The sequence below is a fragment of the Telopea speciosissima genome, chromosome 2, assembly GCF_018873765.1.
Source record: "Telopea speciosissima isolate NSW1024214 ecotype Mountain lineage chromosome 2, Tspe_v1, whole genome shotgun sequence".
Taxonomy (NCBI): domain Eukaryota; kingdom Viridiplantae; phylum Streptophyta; class Magnoliopsida; order Proteales; family Proteaceae; genus Telopea; species Telopea speciosissima.
Window position 1 is genome coordinate 84185346 of NC_057917.1, and position 21030 is coordinate 84206375.

Genomic DNA, 21030 nt, shown 5'->3' on the forward strand with positions numbered 1-21030 from the left:
TCATTGTTATTAACACTGTCAGTGACAGTGATAATGATATAGCAGTGTTGAAGTTTATATGACCCAAGGTTCAGCCAGATCGATGGTTTATTGGTTCATTCTTAATTCATAGGTTGATTCACTTAATTGGTTAAACCAATATATGTTCACTGTTTATATGGCTCGGAGCAAGGAGTTGAATTGGGAAAATATATGCAATCCGAGAAGGTCCAAAGGAAGTCTTATTATTACAGCCAAGGTTTTTTTTTTTTTTTTTTTATAAAAGAAAGTGGAGCTGCTGCCACATGTCCACACATATTTTTCTTATATATTTCAGCAAACACTTTGCTTATGTTAAACAAAACAATGAGAGCTGAATGCTTGATTGATCGATATGATCAAACAAGCCTTGTATTTATAATATAAGAGATTACATCCTAATGTCCAAAAAAAATACCCCTAGCTTAGCCGACTTAACTAAGAAGTACATAAATATAAAAATACAATTGCAAATGGACCAGAATACCCCCACGGTATTCTGATGTACATTATTCAACACTCCCCCTCAAGTTGAACCAAATATGTCAATCATGCCCAACTTGACTAAATTAGGATGAAACAACTTTCCAGACAATCCCTTGGTGAAAATATCAACAATTGATCAATAGACTTCACAAAGGGAACACAAATCAGCCCTTCTTCCAATTTTCCGTGATAAAATGCCTATCCACTTCAACATGCTTGATGCGATCATGCTGTACCGGGTAATGTGCAATGCTGATTGCAGCCTTGTTGTCACAGTACAGCATCATAAGAAGATGAATAGGAACACCAAGGTTTTGTAGCAAGCCTTTCAACCAAAGTAACTCACAAATACCTTGTGCCATAGCACGAAATTCTACTTCAGCACTAGAACAAGCCACCACATTTTGCTTCTTTCTACATCAAGTGACAAGATTGCCACCTACAAAAGAACAATACCCAGAGATAGACTTGCGAACTGTAGAACCAGCCAAATTAGCATCAGTGTACGCCTATATCCGTGGGTGACCATGAGGAGATAGGAGAACGCCTTTTCCAGGAGCTAACGTCAAGTAGTGAAGAATACGAAGAACACCCTCCATATGAGAAGAGTAGGGATCATACATAAACTGACTCACAGTACTCACAGCAATAACAATGTCAGGACGTGTGTGTAAGAGATAAATCAACTTCCCCACTGGTCTTTGGTATCGGTCTTCATCAACAGGTTCACCCTCCTTTTCTTTGAGACGAACATTAGCATCCATTAGAGTATCTGAAGGGTGACATCCTAACAAACCAGTTTCAGCCAATAAATCTAGTACATACTTCCTTTGGGAGAGAAAGATGTCTTTAGAAGATCTGACAACCTCAATCCCAAGAAAGTACTGTAGCTTTCCTAAATCTTTAATCTCAAATTCCTGCCCAAGAAAGGTCTTCAAACGTCTGATCTCATCACCATCATTGCCAGTAACCACAATGTCATCAACGTAGATTATAAGAACAGTGAGTTTTCCACCAACCCTCTTCATAAAGAGAGTATGATCAGCATTACTCTGCTTATAGTCCACAGAAATCATGGCCTTGTGGAACCGGCCAAACCATGCTCGAGGAGACTGTTTCAGCCTATAAAGTGCACGCTTCAAGTTACACACTTTGCCTTGATTACTGTCATAAGAAAACCCTGGTGAAATATCCATATACACATCCTCATCAAGTTCTCCATTGAGGAAGGCATTCTTCACATCTAGCTGTTGTAGATCCCATCCAAGATTGACTGCACAAGATAGGAAAACTCGAACAGTATTCAGCTTTTCAACAAGAGCAAAGGTCTCCTGATAATCAATCCCGTATGTTTGAGTAAACCCCTTTGCCACGAGTCGTGCCTTAAATTATCCACAGTGCCATCCACTTTCTGTTTCACTACAAACACCCACTTACATCTAACAGTCCTCTTCCCAGATGGAAGAACTACAAGCTCCCAAGTGTCATTTTTCTTCAGGGCTTTCATTTCTTCCATCATTGTTGCCTTCCACTTTCCATCTGATAGAGCTTCCTGCCAATTGTGAGGAATACGAACAAAAGAAAGAGAGGAAACAAAAGCACAAAAAGATGGAGAAAGGGAATCAAAAGAAACAACATGAGATATAGGGTGTTGAGTGCAAGCTTTAACACCTTTGCGAGTAGTAATAGGTAGGTCAAGGGAAGAAGTATTACCAAGTGGAGAAGTAGGTTATGGATCTGGGGTTGGCAACTGGATGGGCACTTGTGTTGTAGTGGATTGAAGCTGCTTGTGTCTGGTTCTGCTCTTTGCATAAACCTTCAAGTTAGATGCATCAATCATCCTCTGAAATTCACCAATGGTCTTCTGGACAGGAGTGATCTCCCCCTGAGTAGGATTCTCGGTAATCTCCTCCTGTGTAGGAACATCCCCTCCTGAAGAAGAGGGAACAAGAGTAGGAACAGGAGCAGACTCATCATACACATATCTAAGTGGGGCGTTTATGGTCAACACAACTTCAATAGAACTCTCCCCTGAAGAGGTGGGGCCGAATAGTAGGAGAGAGTCTCATGAAAGATAACATCCATACTAACCATGGTACGTCGGGTAGGAGGGTAATAGCATTTGTACCACTTTTGTGTGGCAGAGTAACCCAAGAAAATGCAGTGGAGACTACGGGGCTCAAGTTTACCAGGGGATCTAATATCCTTTGCATAACAAACACAACCAAATACCCTAGGGGGAACAATAAAAAAAGAAGAGCCATGTAGACTTGGAACCAAGAACCCGAGAGGGCAGCCTATTAATTAAATAGGTTGCAGTGAGGACAGCATCCCCCCAATAAAAAGAGGAAACATTTCAAGCAAACATAAGTGCTCGAGCCACCTCCAAGAGATAGCGATTTTTCCTCTCAGCCACACCATTCTGTGCTGGAGTATCAACACAGCTGGTCTGATGTAAAATGCCACGGGTAGCCAGGTATTTTTGGAACTGACCTTCCATATACTCTGTCCCATTGTCACTTCTCAAGACTTTGAGAGTGGCATTAAATTGGGTCAGAATCATTTTGTGAAAGTGCTAAAAATAGAAAAAAACTTCAGCTTTTGTGTGCATCATGTAGACCCAAGTGAACCGAGAATAACAGTCTATGAAAGTGACAAACCATCGATGACCAGAAATAGAGACTTTACGACTAGGACCCCACACATCAGTATGAACCAAATTAAATAGGGAAGAACATCTTTTATTAAAAATAGGATAAATGGAATGTGTCTGTTTGGCCAAGACACAAGCCTCACAAAAAAACTCTTCCTCATTACAATTTTTAACTAAGGTTTGAAATAAATAAGATAAAGTTCCAAGGGGGGGTGTCCTAATCTAGAATGCCATTGGTGTAGGTCAGAGGAGAAGGAAGATGGCTAACATAATGAAGAAGGTAATGCTCTGAAAGAAGGAAATCCATCATCAAGCAAGTACAATCCACCGTGCATTCTACCCGATCCAATTGTCTTCCCCGAGCCCAGTTCCTGAAAACACAATGAGTTGGAAAAAAGGTTACTTTGCAATTCAGATTTTTAATAATACTACTAATAGAGAAAAAATTAGTAGTGAAATTCGGAATATGCAAAATGAAAGACAAGGTAAGAGAAGGGGAGCAGCTAATGGATCCTTTCCCGGAAACTGATAAGAGGGAGCCATCAGCTACATTGACTTTATCCTTACCTGAAGTAGGGGAATAAATATGAAAAAGGTTAGAAGAACCTGTCATGTGATTTGTGGCATCGGAGTTTATGATCTACGGAGTGGAGACCATGGAAGAAAAACTCAACCAAAACCTGTCGAAACCACCGAGTTAACTCGATTTTGCAGGTTTCCGAGACGAGTTGAAGGGGGATTTTATAAAATCCCTGGATTCGACAAGGTTTCGATGGTTTCGACTGGCTTCGACCATATTTCGGTAGTTTCGACACATGCCCATCGAAACTAGGGGAAACTTAGCTCGACAATAGGACAGACAGGTATTTATGCCAGAAACTGCCAGAAACCAGGACATACACTTAATTATGTCTAATATCATTTAAGTAAATGTTTTTGTATTTCATTTACTTAAGATATTATTCATAAATAAACAAATACCCCCTATTTGAATCCAATAAAAATAGTTAAAAAATCAAATTCCAAAAGGAAAAAAAGTCAACCCCCTAGTTCAAGAACAAAAACTGAATTTTCGACGGTGGGTGCAATTTTCAACTTTCTAATGCTGGGTTTTTTCTCAAATCTAAAAATTCCATAAATCTTTATATGGTAAAACATTGCTAAAAACCAAAGTGCGGTAAAATATTCATTTGTATTTATGTCGAAAAAAATATTTTCATTCAAAGCAATTTTGACAGCATTCGCGCACACCAAATTAAGTTTGACCAATACATTACTCCTTCAATATAAATTAGATTTAAGCAATCTTAGACTTGTTGAAAAGCTATCAAAACAAAGCTTTCTAACAAATCCAAGATTGCTTAAATCTCATTTATATTGAAGAAGTTATGTTTCGGTCAAACCTTATTCGATACCATGTCCGAGAACAATATACAATATCAAATTTGAATCAAAACCACAAGTAATATTTTAGTGTTCTCTATGTGAAAAGAATGCATGGATTGGGTTTAAAATGTAAAAAATAGGCAACACAACAAGAATCAGGGCAACAAACAACTTATGGGCCTCAAAACCAAGGTTCGAGTTAGCCTGGAGAAAATCCCAAGTTTCGATCGAGATATGGTCGAAACCGAGATGAACTCAGTATCTAGCTGGTCGAAACCTAGTCGAAACTCGAGTTTTAGAACCACCTTGGTGGAGACAACTGATGCACAATGACCAGTAAAGAAGATACCTGAATAGGCAAAGTGGGAACCTGATGGAGTGGAGTAACCGGCCAGAAGAGATGGAGCAGAGGCAGCGAAAGTCTATAACATACACCTGCAAGCTTGTAATTCTTCCTGGGAGAGACCATTTTCCGCAGTAGGGGTTGTAGCTACACTTTCAGTGTGATTAGCCTTGTTTCTAGTCAATAAGGCATCCATTTCCACATCCATGGCTTTCTTCCAAGTAGGGATAGAAAGGGCTTCAATGTGGGTGCGAGGAATGGTATAAGTGGACAGAGAATGAGAAAAACTATGATAACAGGATGGAATATGTGAGAGAGACATAAACTTATCAATGGGATAAGCAACTAAGGATTTTTGGGTACATGACCTCTTACCTTTACGATCAGCAATTGGCAAGTCATCTGGTTCAGTTGGTAAGTCAAGAAGAGCAAGTAAGGGAGGATCCGCACCAGAGGTTGAGGATGGTACAAGAAGAGATGGAGATGGACCAATAGTATTTGTACTATGCTGCTCAATATGCTTCTTACGCTGATACAATTGCAGTGGAGGGTTAGATAGAGGAACAACCATAGGGATGGGAGAAGGGTCAGACACAGTCAAAGGATCATCCGACAAGGTGGACTGATCAGAGAAGTAGGAGGTACCTTCAAAGAAGGTGACATCAGCACTAACAAACTGTCTCCGAGTAATTAGGTAATAACACTGGTACCCTTTCTGAGTGTGGGAGTAACCCGGAGAAGGGAGACTTATCGACAAGCACAGAAGAAAGCATTCAGTTAATTAAGAAACAAGCAGTAAGAACTACATCGCACCTAAAATGTTTAGGCACTGGCATATGAAGCATTATAGCACGAGCGACCTCAAGTAAATGTCTATTTTTCTGTTTCGCTACGCCATTTTGTTGAGGGGTATAGGAACAATTGGTTTGGTGAATCATGCCATTATCAACACAAAAGGAAGAAATTTCATTTTGAACAAATTCTAATGAATTATCAAAACGAAACACTTGAACAGAGGCTTTAAATTGGATCTTTATTTCATTGCAAAAATTGTGAAATACATGTAAAAATTCAAAATGATCCTTTAAAAAATATAACCATGTAAATCTGGAATGGTCGTCCACAAATGTGACAAAATACCGAAAACCATGTCTATTACTTGCACGACAAGGACCCCATACATCTAAATGCACCAAAGAAAATAAAGAACTACGGGGCAATACAAGATGGATAAGAAGCACGATGATGTTTACCCAACTCGCAACCCTCACACTCTAACCTATCTTAAGACTTAAATTGCGGAAACAAAAATTTTAACCTAGACAAGGACAAATGTTCTAATTGACAATGCCATTAGAATGGCGACTCTCCACCAACAGTAGTTGCAGCTGCAAAAGCACATGGGACAATATCGTAAAGATAATATAGGCCATCTTTCTCACGCTCTCCACCAATCGTCTACCTCTACTGAAGATCCTGAAAAAGACAATGAGAAGGAAAAAAATGTTACTGAGCAATTCAGATTTTTAGTGAGTTGACTAACTGAAAGAAGGCTTAAGGGAAATTGAGGTACATGTAATACAGAAGAAAGAGAAAGGTTAAAGTTAAGGCAAACAGTACCATGCCCAGTAACAGGTGTAGAAGAGCCATTGGCTAGGATAATAGGTGGAGTATGAGAATTAGATGAAATGGAACTAAAAATAGATGACTTACCAGTCATGTGAGCGGAAGCCCCCGAGTCAATGATCCAGGGAGTGGAAGTGGTGGAAAGAAAGGCAGGTGTACCTACATGGGCCAATGTAGCAGCGGAAGTAGAAGCTCCAGTAGTGGAAGTAGACGACTCGAGACCCTTTATGTGGCGCATCAACTGATGAACCTCATCACGAAGAGCAGTGGAGGATTCTGCCATGGCTGAACCTGATTTAGTATCACTGGATGCAACCATGTTCGTATCTTCTTCAGGAGTTGCATGATTGGCCAAGTGTTGAGCCCATTCTAGTTTCCCATGCTTGGACCAGCATGTATCAACAATGTGATTGGATTTCCCACAATAAGAACACTGCCGAGAAGCTTTGTCAATATGCTGCCCACCAGATCCAAGACCTCCAGTACCAAGTCCTCCCCTTGAACCACGGCCTCTACTAGTATTGAATGCTAAGTTTTCCTTGGGAGTGGTGTCTGGTTTGGAACTAGGAGAGACAATATGCTGCAGCCTAGAATAAGTATCGTTAAGAGTGGGAACCATATCACCAGCAAGTAAGTGACCCTTCACAGCCTTCAGATTAGGATTCAATCCAGCCAAAAATTTTAAGACAAAGAATTCATTCCGGTGGGCCTTCAATTTTTCAATATCAGTGGTAAGGGGCAAACACGTACAATTCTTCAACGATCCCCTTAAAAGCACTGTAGTACTCCTGAAGAGATTTCTCAGATTGTTGGAACTGGAATAGCTTCTCATAAAGCTCATGAATATGGGTCATACTCTTCTCTTGAGAATATGTCTCCTTCAGTAGTGTGAAACATGACATTAGCTATAATGTCGGGTTCCATGCTATTCCACAACCAAATCAGAATAATTGCATTCTCCTTCACCCAGGTGTTGTAATCCTTAGAATATAGAGCCGGAGGGTCAGAAATAATGTAGCTAAGTTTGTCCTTAGCCATAATTTAGACACGGACAGCTTGGGCCCACAGTAGACAGTTAGAACTCCCCTTAAGTTTGATAGATGTTATCTGAACATTGGCATTGTCTGTAGAATTCTTTGTATCAGCCATTTAGAAGAGATAGATCTTGAAAAAAATAGTAAGGGCAGCAACAATTGGTTTAGGAAAGTTTTCAAACACCTATAAGGCAGCAGTAGTAGATGATTTAAGGAGCACAGCTAACACACCTAACTCCAGTATTGTAGAGGTAAAAAAGGAGCAGCAACTAACTCCAGTAGGTAGAAGAGGTTGACAAGATCGTTCCCACCCATTGGAAGCTTGATAAGATTGTTCTCCCCTTCCTCATCACCTCATCAAATTGCGACTGGAGTCTTCTATTGTTAATCTCCAACACACCTCATCAAGTTTTTGATTTATTCTGATTTTCCTAGGACCCCCTTTAGCCACCTTCTTAATACACGTAGACATCCCGTTCCACATCAAACTAGTATCTCCCTCCACGTCTAACTTTCCTTGTTTGACACTTTGTTTGTAAATGACGTCAAGGAGTCTCCTTTCAAGTTCCACCACCTTACCTTAGGGCAGATAAGCACCCCTATCTTACGATCCAGCATGAAAAGAAACATATCCATGACCACCAATCTATGTTGAGTAGTTAAGCTCTCCCCTGGGATAACTTTACAGTCCTTACACAACAATCTATCAATCCTACTAATTAGGAAGAAATCTATTTGGCTATTATGATGTCCATTTCTGTAGGTGACTAAAATACTAAATGCTCCTTTCTCTTTTCAAAATAGGTGTTTACAATGGACAGATCATAAGCAACAACAAAATCCGTAACTAAGATACCCTCCTCATTTCTCTCACCAAATCCATAACCCCCATGTACACCTTCATAGCCTCTACGATCTCTCCCTACATGACTATTTAGATCACCCCCTATAATAATTTTTTCTCCTTTACTAATATCTTGCACTAATCCATCCAAGTGTTCCCAGAATTGTAACATACTTGAGGAGTGTAAATGTGTTCAGGCGACCGGCACGCATTTGAAAAATAAACTGTGCATGTTCTATGACTGAAAACAACAAAACCACATCTACCAGAATCCAAGATCCAAGCTGAAGAGGTTCAGTCCTATATGGGGTACATTTACAGATCATCCAACAGTTTAAGCGATGCAGCAAGATATGGTTTAAACTTGTAATTCCTGGACCTGGCATTTTACTCAAAGTACCCATGTTGGACATGACACAAAATGGATATCAATATGGGACATATGCAGGATCCATCACTTTCATACCCCCTCTCCCTTTTTTTCTTGTGTTGATGGGGTACACATTATTTACAATACACATTATTTACAAGACACTGTAAATAAACGATGAATGTATCCAATGACCAGTCAGTTAGTTTTATGCCCTCTTAATTTTGTCAGCTGTAGATATTTAGTAAAATATTGCATTTGGAGTTCTCAATGTCATATTGAAAATTTTGTAATTGCATTCTGTTGTCGCCAAAACATTTTCTCCATTAGATATCAACAACAAGTGCATCTAGATTATTAAATATAGCTTGGTTGCTTAAAAGAAAATAATATACTGTTAGACAGTCATACTACTAGAAACATATAAACATTCAATATCTCCACACATACACATGAAACACAGGAGTAAACCAACTTTTAGCATCAGTTCCAACATAAGCCCAACTCAATCTTGCCTCCAACAATTTGGATCTACACCACCTGAAGTCTCCAAAGGGTATGATTTCTACATTCCTCATTTGGTTCCACGTTTCAAATTAACAAGATGGTATAGGACCTAAAGGGGATTAGGTTCCCAGTTTGCAGAAGCAGGGATCAAGGACTCAAGAGCTAGGGCTTCAATGAGTAGGTTTTGCAAGCAATATAATTTAGAATCGCGGTGGAGAAGTGGGTTTGATGCACCACCTGATTAGAGAGAAATAGAGTTGAGGGCATTTATCACTTGAGAGCAAGAGGAACAAAAGGAATGCATAGAGAAGTCCCACTCCTATTAAAACTAGATAGGAAAGAAATGGGATCATATGATACAGAATATTGATACGTATGGAATTTCAAGCTCCCCAGCTCTTACCACCTTTCAGAGGGGCTTACTACTATATCTGCTCTTATGAAAGATTTTACTATGTTAGCAGGAAAGTTCTTTAACTGAGAGTTAACTGAAGTTTTACAGAGTAAAACAAAATGTCTAATGAACACATCGTTGGAAAGAGTTTCTTAAAATAATTTGATAATCGATCCTCAACTGATAGCAGCAGCATCCACAAATGAAACGACAGAACTAGACAAAACACCACAACAACAAAGATAAAGACCACCCTCTGCAGTTGCCAGAAGAGAAACTAAGCAATCAAACTTTCAAAAACTAACAGAGATCCATGGGCATGAGGGAGGAAGAATACCAGAATACCCATCAGGAAGAGTAGTCGTAGTACCCTGCAGCTTCCTTCCTCTAAAATATGCCTCCTCTATACTTAAACCTTCAACCTCAATACCTACTCCAAAGGACAAAATAGATTGATTTAGAGAGAGCATATAATCCAAAACTGGAACCAAAGAGGAAAGAAAGGGAAAGTGACAAATCGTCACCTGAATTCTTCGGTTTGAAGTAGTGAGAAACAGAGCAGGGACCATCGTGTTTGATGCAGCAAGGGAGCTGATGAATCTGACCAGTGAGATCGACGATAGGCTCACGAGGCCGAAGATCGATGCTTCCAAGGAATCCATTTTGGGGAACGTCGCTTGAGCCTCCTTCCATCTCCATCGACTGGAATTCAGAAGTTGCAAACCCTAAGTCCTGAATCCTAGTTTCTCAGTTCATTCTCTGGTTTTGCTTTTGCCAGTTTACCATTTCCCGCCCATTTTCTGATAAGCCAAATGAATTGGGCCCATCGCCACGTGGATGGATGATATGGTACATGATCCCACTTTGGTGACAACCTACACTGTCTTTTAGCATATTACTTTAAACCGTTGTTTTTTCTATTGTAAACTCTTTTGTACCTTTCTCGCGTTATAAAGTTGGACTTACCCACAGACTCTCCCTCTCTTTATTCTAAGCATGTGGGCCCATGTGAACCATATGGACGATAAAATTTTCTAATCCGTCATTGATGTAGCGTGAAGATTATTTTTACAGTCCATCTTGTAGGAAACGGAAACGGAAAATTATCTTCTCCAATTCTCTAAAGCGCAGTGCGGTAGTGCTAGGTGGAGATGTCGACACGTGACAGTTTGAACATTTAATGATCCGAGCTCGTTGACTATGTTGAGCTTTGTTGAGCTTGGACCATTGGATGTCCAAGCTGCCGCATGTTGGCATCTCCACTTAGCACTGCCGCACTGTCGAGCTTTAGGAATTGGAGAGCATAATAATCTTGTAGAAAACCCTCCCCATAAATAAATTACTACACATTGAAAAACTCTTACATGCACTTTTGTTGTGGCAATAAAATTCAAATTGGACGGCAAATTTAGTGGGATTTTTTTTTGGGGTTAAAAATGACACTTTGACACTACACCTACATAGTCTTTAAATTTTTTGAACAATTGGATATACCCATGTTTTATTATAAAGACTTGGCCAAAGATTTTATACACGGCCGTGCAAGCATGCACCATCGTGTCCCCTCACAAGAAGTTACAAAAGTCATAAAACCCCACTCCTATTTTAATGCCTTGAAATTCTCACCCTCTCACATGCACGGCTTACACAACCGTGTATGAAAACTGTCCCCTACAGATTTAAAAATAAAAAAAAAAAAAACTAACAACAACTAGAACCATCTGTCCTTATTAACCATTGAGTTCTGGCCCAAGTTCAAGTGAGAGGTTGCTTGTTTAACTCTCCTATGGGTGTCAAACGGTCAATTAAGCCTAGTTTTCGGTTAGGCTGAATCGATTTTTTCGGTTGGGGAATGAACGAGACCAAAACCAAACCGTTAAGGTACTTTGGTTTTCGGTTGGTTTCGGTTTCAATCTAGTATGTTTTCGGTTTATTTCAGTCTTTCAATATTAAGCTAATATAAGTTTAGATCGGTTTGTTTTCAGGCTTGAACCACAATGAAATCTTACATTCATAACATGTAGTCAGGAAAGACTCAGTAAAAACACTTTAAATCATATTCCGTAAATCAAACAAGTAAACATTCGAGAATAGGAAAATTGATTTGATGTGTTCACGTTGTACTCAGAACAAAGAAAATAAATTGTCACGCACACAAATAAATAAATAAACTATTATTGAAATCAATGGATAAATAGAGTTTATAGTGAAATCATTGTTATAAATTAAATAATTGTTTATCACAGATAACTAATATTGAATAAAATGGATAACTAATCAGTAAGAAGATAATTAATATTGAAATCATTAAATGAAGACTACTATCAAATCATTCATTTAGTTGTCCAGCTAAATTTGTATAGTGAACAAGGAGATTAATGGAAGCATTGTTATAAATCAATTTCCCCTCCTCCCCTCCCCCCTCCAATCGGATGTTGGACATCATTTATTCCCTCCTTGGCCGCCCTTTCCTCTTGGAGCTGGGACGCCATACCTTGGCCGCCCTTTTGGGCTGTCGCCTTAGTGGCCTATGAGCCCTCGACAGGATTTCACAAAAAAAAAAAGAAAAAGGCGACGGTTCTAAGTATTGACCCAAAAATTCATATTTTTACAATATGATGTTTTAAATTTCAAAGCATTGTTGGAAAACTCGGTTTTCCGACTCGAGTTGCCCTCAACGAAACCTAGTGACTCGGACGAGTCAAACGTAGTCAAGGTGAGTAAAGTTTTTTCATCTTTTAAATATAATAAGTTATACATAAATTATTAAAAAAATACAAAAAATTGGGAGAAATCAGAAAAAAGGAGGAAGGGGGGGGGGAAATAAAAGTGAGCAAGAGAGAACAATATATACATACAGCCATACAGGTGGTTGTAGACCATAACAATTGTCTAATGAGAGGAAATGAGTGGAAAGGAAATTGACCAAACACAAGAAGTTTTGATCAAATAGAGTAAACATACCGAAGCCACAAAACAACTGAAGAAGACAGTGAGTCTTGGAATATTGACAAAGTTTTTGTTTTATTCTAATTTGACTCGGGCAACTCGCCCAAGTATGATGGGTGACGGGGACCAATATGAAGTTCATGAACCACAAAATCCCAAGCAAAATTTTGAAGTTAGCTTTCATTGTAACAAGAGGATGCAATACTGTTCCACTATACAAAGACAGTGTTGAAATTTTTTCAATAATTGTGTGGACGGTTTTGAGTCGTTCTTTGGTTCAATGTTGATCTGATTTTTTTGTCGGTTTTGGATCATTTTTTGTTTCAATATTGGCCTGATTATTTGGTTAAGGGACATGTATCTTCAAAGAGACATATCCATTTGTATAGGTGCATTCATAGCACTTGAATTGAAATCTTTTAATCTAATCCATTGTTCCAAGAAACACATCTACACCATGGGGTATCTCCAAGAGACACACCTACACCATGGGGTATCTTCAAGACATATACATATGAGTGCTTGGATTAAAATCTTTTAATCCTATCCACTCATGTCAATGGACACACCCATTCCATGAGGTGTCTTGAAAGGATACATCCACCACTATAAATAGAGGTGAAATCGACAGCCCAAAGAATTCAATTTTTTGTGGTACAATTTCAGTCAATCAGGCATTAACAAATTCTCAATTCTCTGATAGTTTCAAGTGATTACTGTCTCTGTGAATCAGTAATCAGTCCAACCTGTTTTATCTTGGGAGGCAGATTTGCTGCAACCCAGTGCAGTAATAGGGTGCAAATACTTTCTTAAGGACAGAGCATTCTCGTTCGACTCAGGCTATCTTTCTGTCCTCTTCCTTTAATATCAGTGTTTTTGTAACAGACAACATATCTGCCACTAATTGTGCCAAGTAATAGAGTCTAAACACATTCTTTCTGACTATGAAAATGAAGCAAAATACTTAAAAAGGAAAGGTGTTCAAAAGATATTGGACCATTGAAAATACAAAGTAAGTAGGCGAAACACATAAACCGAGCCAAATTTCACATGTGACTAACGCATTTTATCACCTTCGGGTCTTCCCATCTGACAGCTCAGATTAGCCAACCTGACATGCCACGTGATAGAAACTAATTCGTGAAAACTGCCCTCTCTATTCATACACCTGTACTGCTTCTTTGTTGCCTATGAGGAACAGTGTAATTATCACCATAACAGTATGGCCCTGCTCCATTATAAACCTTATGACAGCCATAATAAGTTTAAAACTATGCCCTGTGTGATGTCGAATTCTGGCAATGAGACATACTTAGGAACCATGCGTGAACTCTAAGTGTGTTTTGGGAAGGAGGGGGGGGGGTGTGGAGAAAAACTAGTTGATCAACTCAAGAACAACAATAATCTAATCCCTCTCAGGTCCAGAAATGAAAATCTAATCCCTCTTCAATTTCTAAATAATTGTAAAATGTTTCGCCTAAAAATACAACAAACAAACAAACATACCCACTACAGTTAAAAAATACAAACAGCTCAAAATGATGAATTATCCCTTTTGGATACACCCAGAAAAATTGACAGCAAAGCCAGAGACAGGTACCAGCCCAGAAAACCAATTCGTCTTCTGTTTATCTTAACCCTTCTTTACTACTGTCTTTTGAGATGATCAAAGAAATCAGCACCAGCCTGCGAAAGCAATTCTTTGCCAGCATCCTTTCCCATCAACTTCATATCTTCTAGTGTATATGGACCTCTTCTTGAAGTCTCAAACACTGAAATAAAAGGCTCCATTTAAGAGTGGTCACAATAAAAAATAAAAATAAAAACTGAAGTACAGCTACAGGAATCGAATGGTCCGGAGGAGCAACTTGGAAAGTACAGCAGGCAATTGGCAACAGCACAAGGCACGACTAAAGTACAATCTTAAACCAAAAGAACAAAATGACACTGATGGTACAAGAAGCTGAAGTACAATTTGCAAGGTTGTACATATATTTCAAAGTTGTATATAGCATGGAAGCTACACCCACAGTATGATTGCATGGAGGGAGTACAGTTGTCCTCTGAAATATAACAAATACAAAGATCCACTCTGCGTATTAGCTTTCATCAAGTTGTCTTACCTTGGGTTCCGTCAGGAGAAGCCACCAGTCCTCTAAAAACACAATACCCTTCTTTGTCTCGATATGCATAGCCAGCAATTGGTGTTTTACATGACCCATCTAGGGTCTCAAGAAAGGCCCGCTCACATGCCACTGCTAATCTGGTCTCCTCATGATTCAGTGAAGCTATGTAATAAGCCTGCAATAAGGAACATATTTGAAAGAATTAAAAAGAAAACACATGAAGGATTTCAAAAGCTATACAAATTGTCCCACTAGAGATTGAAAATATCAGTATCAAATTACTTTTTGTAATAAAAAACATAATCAACCCCCAAAAAATTCAAGTGTTGCAATGATAGAGCAAGAAATATTCGGTTGGACAAGAAATTGAAAGTTAAAAAGAAGATATGCAAAGAAGTAATATGAAAAACAAAAAAAAAAGATATGCATATTAAAAATAAGAAATAAAATAAACCAATATATATTTATTTATAGATAGAGAGAGAAGTATGATGTAAATCAAGTAGATAAAAAACAAGAGTATATAGTGTGTATCTTTAGTAACACTTCTAGGAAAATGAACATTTGGGTTGACTGGGTTTATTCCAGATATCTCAACTCTGACTCCATCTGGACTACCTCGTGTCCTATGAATGCTTTCTAGGCCTCGAGAAAGATTCTTAAATCTAGGCATTTTGATTCAAATCCCATCTAGACACTTATTGATGATGGTTCTGACACCTATCTTTGGCTTGATAATTGGCATCTTGATGGTGCACTCATTTTAAAATATGGTGACAGATTAGATGGTTCTTGGCTTCCTAGCCCTAGAAATTTTCACAATCTCATTGAGGTTTGGAGTAAGCTTTCTAGTATTTATCCCAACTTGATGGGGTCGGCTACATGGATCCAAGTAGAGACAGAAAATTAATAGAGAAGTAAAAGGAAGGGGCACACAACACCAACACAAACTCTAGGGCATCGACCCTTCCTAGCTATGTACCACTTCTTAACTTCCCAACAACCAGGCCTCGAAAATTTGGTTTATCACAACAACAATATTACAACATCAAAGTCCAACTAAATGGGATCGACCACATGGATCTTGCCCTCCACTCAGCTCTAATTGAAATCATGCCAGGAACAAGGCCTACGCTAAGCATGTCTTTCTTCACCACTTCTCATATGGTAATGCTAGGCTTGGCCCTAGCTCTTTTAGTTCCCTCAATCTGAATCAGGTCACTCCTCCGGACTGGGGAATTCGAAGGCCTCCATTGAACATGTCCATGCCACCTCAAACGACTCTCCCTAACTTTATCATGGATTGGAGCTACTCCCAACCCAGCTGTAATATGATCATTCCTTACTTTATCCTTCCTAGTTTTCCCACACATCCATCTCAACATCCTCATCTCTACAACACCAAGTTTATTTATATGATACTTCTTCACAGCCCAACATTCCGCCCCATACATCATAGCTGGTCTAATGACAGTCCTATAAAATTTTCCTTTTAAGTTTAAAGGGATATGCCGATCGCATAGAACTCCCCTCGTACCTCTCCACTTCATCCACCCTTTTTAAATCCTCTGGGCAACGTCATCTTCTATGTCTCCCTCCTTATTTACGATTGATCACGGATATCTAAAGTGATCACTTTGTGGGATCTCCCTCTCACCAATATTCACCACCTCATTATCTGTCCCAGAATTGCTAAAGTTACACACCATTTTTTTTAAAACCCAAATATTACCTGGGACCCGGGCCAGCCCCTAGAATTTTATTAAACACCACAAAAGAATAGGAGCATACACAGGGGGGACATACCAGCTTACCCCAACCCAAGGACCTAAACCACTCATGGCCTCTCAGAAAAATTAACCAAACCCGAACAGATGGAAAAAACACAAAAGCTATTTCCTGAGAACAGGCAGACCAGCCTTAGTTCTACTTATCTTCGGTCTTAGTTCTACTTATCTTTAGACCTTTTGATTCTAATGTTGATCTCCATAGTTTAGCGTTAATCCCTGCTTTTGTCTCATCTACCAAAACAATATCATCTACAAAGATCATACACCATGGGGACCTCATCTTGTATGCCTCTGGATAGGTCATTCATGATAAGCGCTAACAAATAAGGGCTTAAGGCTGACCCTTGGTGTAACCCAACTGAGATTGGGAATTCACTGCCTTGGCCCCTCGCCGTTCTAACGCTAGTCACCACATCAGCATACATATCTTTAATTGGGTTGCTAATTCTTCCAAAAAATTCTCCTCCTCTTGTACTTGGAGTTTGGTTAGATCTAAAGCCCCTAGAGTTCCCTAGTATAGGATGGTTTGGTTTAGCTCTAACATCCCTAGACATTGCTTACTATTTGGAGAGCTATGACAAATTCGCTTCCTACTCAGGAGTTTCTTCTTTAGAGAAAGTTGCCAATCCCAAATTGTCTTTGATGGAATTCCTTGGAAAATATTGATCATTTTTTCTTCTCTTGGGATTGGCCTAGTCGAGAATGCCATTTGTGTACTTCAGAGGAGAATGATGCAGGCTGACATAGCTGAGAAGGTAAAGCCTGTATAACAAGTGGGTCATCATCAAGCAGGTATAATCCACCATGCACCTTACCCGATCCAATCGTCTTCCCCGAGTCCAGATCCTGAAAGACACAATGAGATGGAAAAAATGTCACTTTACAATTCAGATTTTTTGTAATACTACCAATAGAAAGAAGGTTAGTAGTGAAATTGGGAATATGCAACACAGAAGACAAGGTAAGAGAAGGGGAACAACTAATGGATCCTTTCCTGGAAATAGATGAGAGGGACTCATAAGCTATTTTAACCTTATTCCTTCCAGAAGTAGGAGAATAGGTATGAAAAAGGCTAGAAGAACCTGTCATGTGATCAGTGGCACTGGAGTCGATGATCCATGGAGTGGAGACAACCGATGCACAATTACCAGCAAAGGGAATACCTGAACGGGCAAAATGAGAACCTGATGGTGTGGAATAATTGGCAGTAGATGTAGTAGAGGCAGCGGAAGTCTGTAACATACGCCTGAGAGCCTGAAATTCTTCCTGGGAGAAAACTAGTTCAGTAGTAGGGGCTATAGTTACACTTTCAGTGTGATTAGCCTTGCCTTTAGGTTTACCACGACCACGTTTGGTCTCAAAATCAGTAGGCTTCCCATGTAATTTCCAGCACTGAGCCTTAGTGTGATAGGGTTTGTTGCAATGATCACACTTGATTGGCTCACGTGCAGGAGCAATAACAACAGAAGCACTACTCTCAGTAGTAGTAGAAGAGTTGGAACCAGCGGCCTATAGGGCTGATCTCTCAACTGTAGGAGTCAACATCATAGCAGCCCGACATGTCTCTTTAGTGTGAACATAAGAAAAGGCCTGCTCCAATATGGGGAAAGGAATCCGACCAAGAACTTGCACTCGAATTGGATCATATTCAGCATTAAGACCAGCCAAAAAATCATAAACCTGAAACTGATTTACATACTTGGAATAGGCAGTAATGTCGTCAGGTGTAGAGGGCTGAAATCGAGCATAGTGATCCAACTATTGCCATAAGCTCTTGAGGACAGCATAGTATTTGGTAACTGACAAGTCCTTCTAAGTAGTGGTATGGAGTGTCTTCCAGATGTCATAAACTTGTGCATCATTCCCTAATTGTCCATAAGTTCCCTTAGCAGCAGCCCATATCTATGCGGCTGTGTCAAGGAGAAGGTACTGGCTGGAGAGTTCTTGAGGCATGGAGTTCAGAATAAAGGACATAACCAAAGCATCATTGGCATTCCATCTATCTTGAGAAGGGCCCTCTTCAGTGGGCTGTTTAGAGGTGTCATGAAGATGGCCACTGAGTCCTCTTCCAGCCACAGTCAAAGAGAGAGATCTGCCTCACATTAGATATTTGGTGCCATCAAGTTTAATGGAGGCAGCATAAGGGAGGAATTCGGTCCTGGACTGACCATCTCCTCCAAAAGTAGCCGTGGTCACATCAGAGTCTGGCATGATGAAGATAATCCTTGGCAGCAAATCAGAAGTAAAAGACCTTAAAAATAAGGTTAAGTGATCCTCTTGGCAGCAAAGAAGCTTTAAAAGTAATAGCAGCAACAAGCAGCCCTATCCCCCAAAAATCGATAAAAATCAGGGTTTTGAAAAAAGCCCTGAAAAAGAAGATCGATTAGGGTTAGGGGTCTTCAAAAAACTCGAAAGGGGTTGATAGTAATGTCGAGTCCTCCTTAAGTAGTATGAATGAGATCTCCAAAGATCAGCCCAAGCAAAGAACAGAAAACCCAAAAATCGATAAAAGTAAGGATTTTTCAAAACCCTGAATTGAGATCGATATAGGGTATATAGGCTTCAAATAGTTTGAAATTGCTGTAGTATCTGCTGTCCAATACTGCTATGATCAATCTCCAATAGGTAAAAACAGCTTCCAAGGCAAAGGAGAAGCTAATATTCAAGAAGGGGAGATCTCCAAAAATTGCAGAATCAAGGGCAGCAGCAATCGAACTTGGTATTTTGATTAAACCATCTATTAAAGAGGTGGAATTGAGGGCAGCATCTAGATCGTATCATCACCTCATTAGATCTGCCCTAATAAGAGAAGAAAACCAAAAAAGAAGAAAAGGAGAAAGAGAAGATGAGTGGGAGAAGGTGGAAGAGAGAAACAATGGAAGGTGGTGGGGTTTTGAAAACCTAGATCAGAGAAAGTGGCTCTGATGCCATGTTAACAAAACAAAATATGAGAGAATGCTTGGATGATTAATGATCACCCCCAAGCCTGTATTTATATTGTTGAAAATAAAAGACAGAATTACATGTGAGCAATGTGGGACTAAACCCACATAGTAGAAATAAAAAAAAATAGTAAAGAAGGTCCAGAATACCCCCCACGGTATTCTGGCCCATATAATCCAACAGTATTCTTAGAAAGTGTTGACCCAATCCTAGAGTTATCCTTCCTTTTGACTAAGAATGGAGGTGGATCTTGCAAATACTTAATGGCAAATCATCTTGTGGCACTCTTGGTAAGTTGGCTTTTAGTGTAGCAATTCATCATATTTGGTGGGAAAGAAATAAAAGAAGATGGTCACCCTCTTCAAGTTCCATGGAGCGGATTTGGAATGCAAGTACTTTTGAGATCAGAAACTGTATTTTCACAAGTTGTTCAGTGAGCCTAGACACTATTAGAAATAGGCATCTAGCCTGTTCTTGGGATCTTCCGCTTATTCCCCCCCCTAATTTTGTTGTATCATCTTTGATCTTGTTTCTTCGCTTCCCTGGTGTTTTGATCATAGTTGCCACGACGGTTAGGCGACCACGGAGGTAGAGAGGGTCCAAATTCAAGGCGACACCAACTAGGTTATCAAGGCGTCTGCCTAAGCGACCAAGTCAACCAAGGTGCCTGGACGCCTAGGCGACGCCTTGACAACTATGGTCAAGGATACACGTTCTCTTTTCTTAATTGTTTCTCCCCCTTGTTTTTTAATGTATCATCCTTTTGATGGTTGTTTATTTTTCTTTAGTTTGGGACTTTTCCCGTAGCTAGCCAGCTTGGCTGTTGTGATGTATCACCCAAAAAAAAAAAAAACCCCAATAACAATAGAACTGATAATTAGGTGCTGAAAATTGATGAGAGGGAGATATCCCAAAATGAATATTTTAAGTATTTGGGCTCAATCATAAATAAAGGAGAAATAGCGGATGATGTTGCACAAAGAATTAAAATACGATCGATGAAGTAGAGAGGTGTGTCCGGAGTGTTGTATGATTGACGAATTCCTTTAAAACTAAACGGTACATTTTATAGGATAATCATACGACCGGTAATGATGTATGGAGCTGAATGTTGGGCATTAAAGAAACAACATATAGATAAACTTAGAGTAGCTGAGATGAGGATGTTGAGATGGATGAGTGGTAAAACTAAAAAGGACAAAATAAGGAATGAACAAATTAAAGCTAATTATTCACCCCAAAAAAATTTAAATCTAATTTAGGAGTAAATACGATACATTATAGGCTACAAGAAAGTTGTTTCAGGTGGCATAGACATATGCAACGGAGGCCTTAAGATGCTCCAGTAAGGAGGAGTGATTTGATTCAGATTGAAGGAGCTCAAAGAGCCAGGGGTAGGCCTAAAATGATTATAGGAGAAGTGGTGAGGAAAGACATGCATGGCTTAGGCCTTGTAACAAGTATGGTTTTGAATAGAGCTAATTGGAGGGAAAGGATCCATGTAGCTGACCCAATTAGATAAGATTAAATTTCAAAGAGTTGGCAAGGCAGAAGTTAAAGA

The 21030-nt window shown here is 39.4% G+C and overlaps 2 protein-coding genes across 3 annotated transcripts in view; both read right to left on the bottom strand.

Annotated features, from left to right (window-relative positions):
* LOC122651614 (vacuolar protein sorting-associated protein 2 homolog 1-like) overlaps window positions 1-10440 on the bottom strand; it is a 79571-nt gene extending 69131 nt beyond the window's left edge. The window contains exons 1-2 of one of the 2 annotated variants that reach the window (XM_043845074.1): window positions 10186-10436; window positions 9999-10091 (exon numbers count right to left, since the gene is read on the bottom strand). In XM_043845074.1, the coding sequence (XP_043701009.1) occupies window positions 9999-10091; window positions 10186-10360 (268 nt within the window). In that variant the 5' untranslated portion in view covers window positions 10361-10436. Of the gene's footprint in view, window positions 1-9998; window positions 10092-10185 lie in introns of both variants that reach the window. The other variant, XM_043845072.1, reaches the window with a different exon arrangement.
* Window positions 10441-14011: 3571 nt separating this feature from the next.
* LOC122651513 (porphobilinogen deaminase, chloroplastic) overlaps window positions 14012-21030 on the bottom strand; it is a 49257-nt gene continuing 42238 nt past the window's right edge. Inside the window, exons 4-5 of the mRNA XM_043844924.1 lie at window positions 14734-14911; window positions 14012-14382 (exon numbers count right to left, since the gene is read on the bottom strand). Coding sequence (XP_043700859.1) covers window positions 14258-14382; window positions 14734-14911 — 303 coding nt within the window. The 3' untranslated portion in view covers window positions 14012-14257. The remainder of the gene's footprint in view (window positions 14383-14733; window positions 14912-21030) is intronic.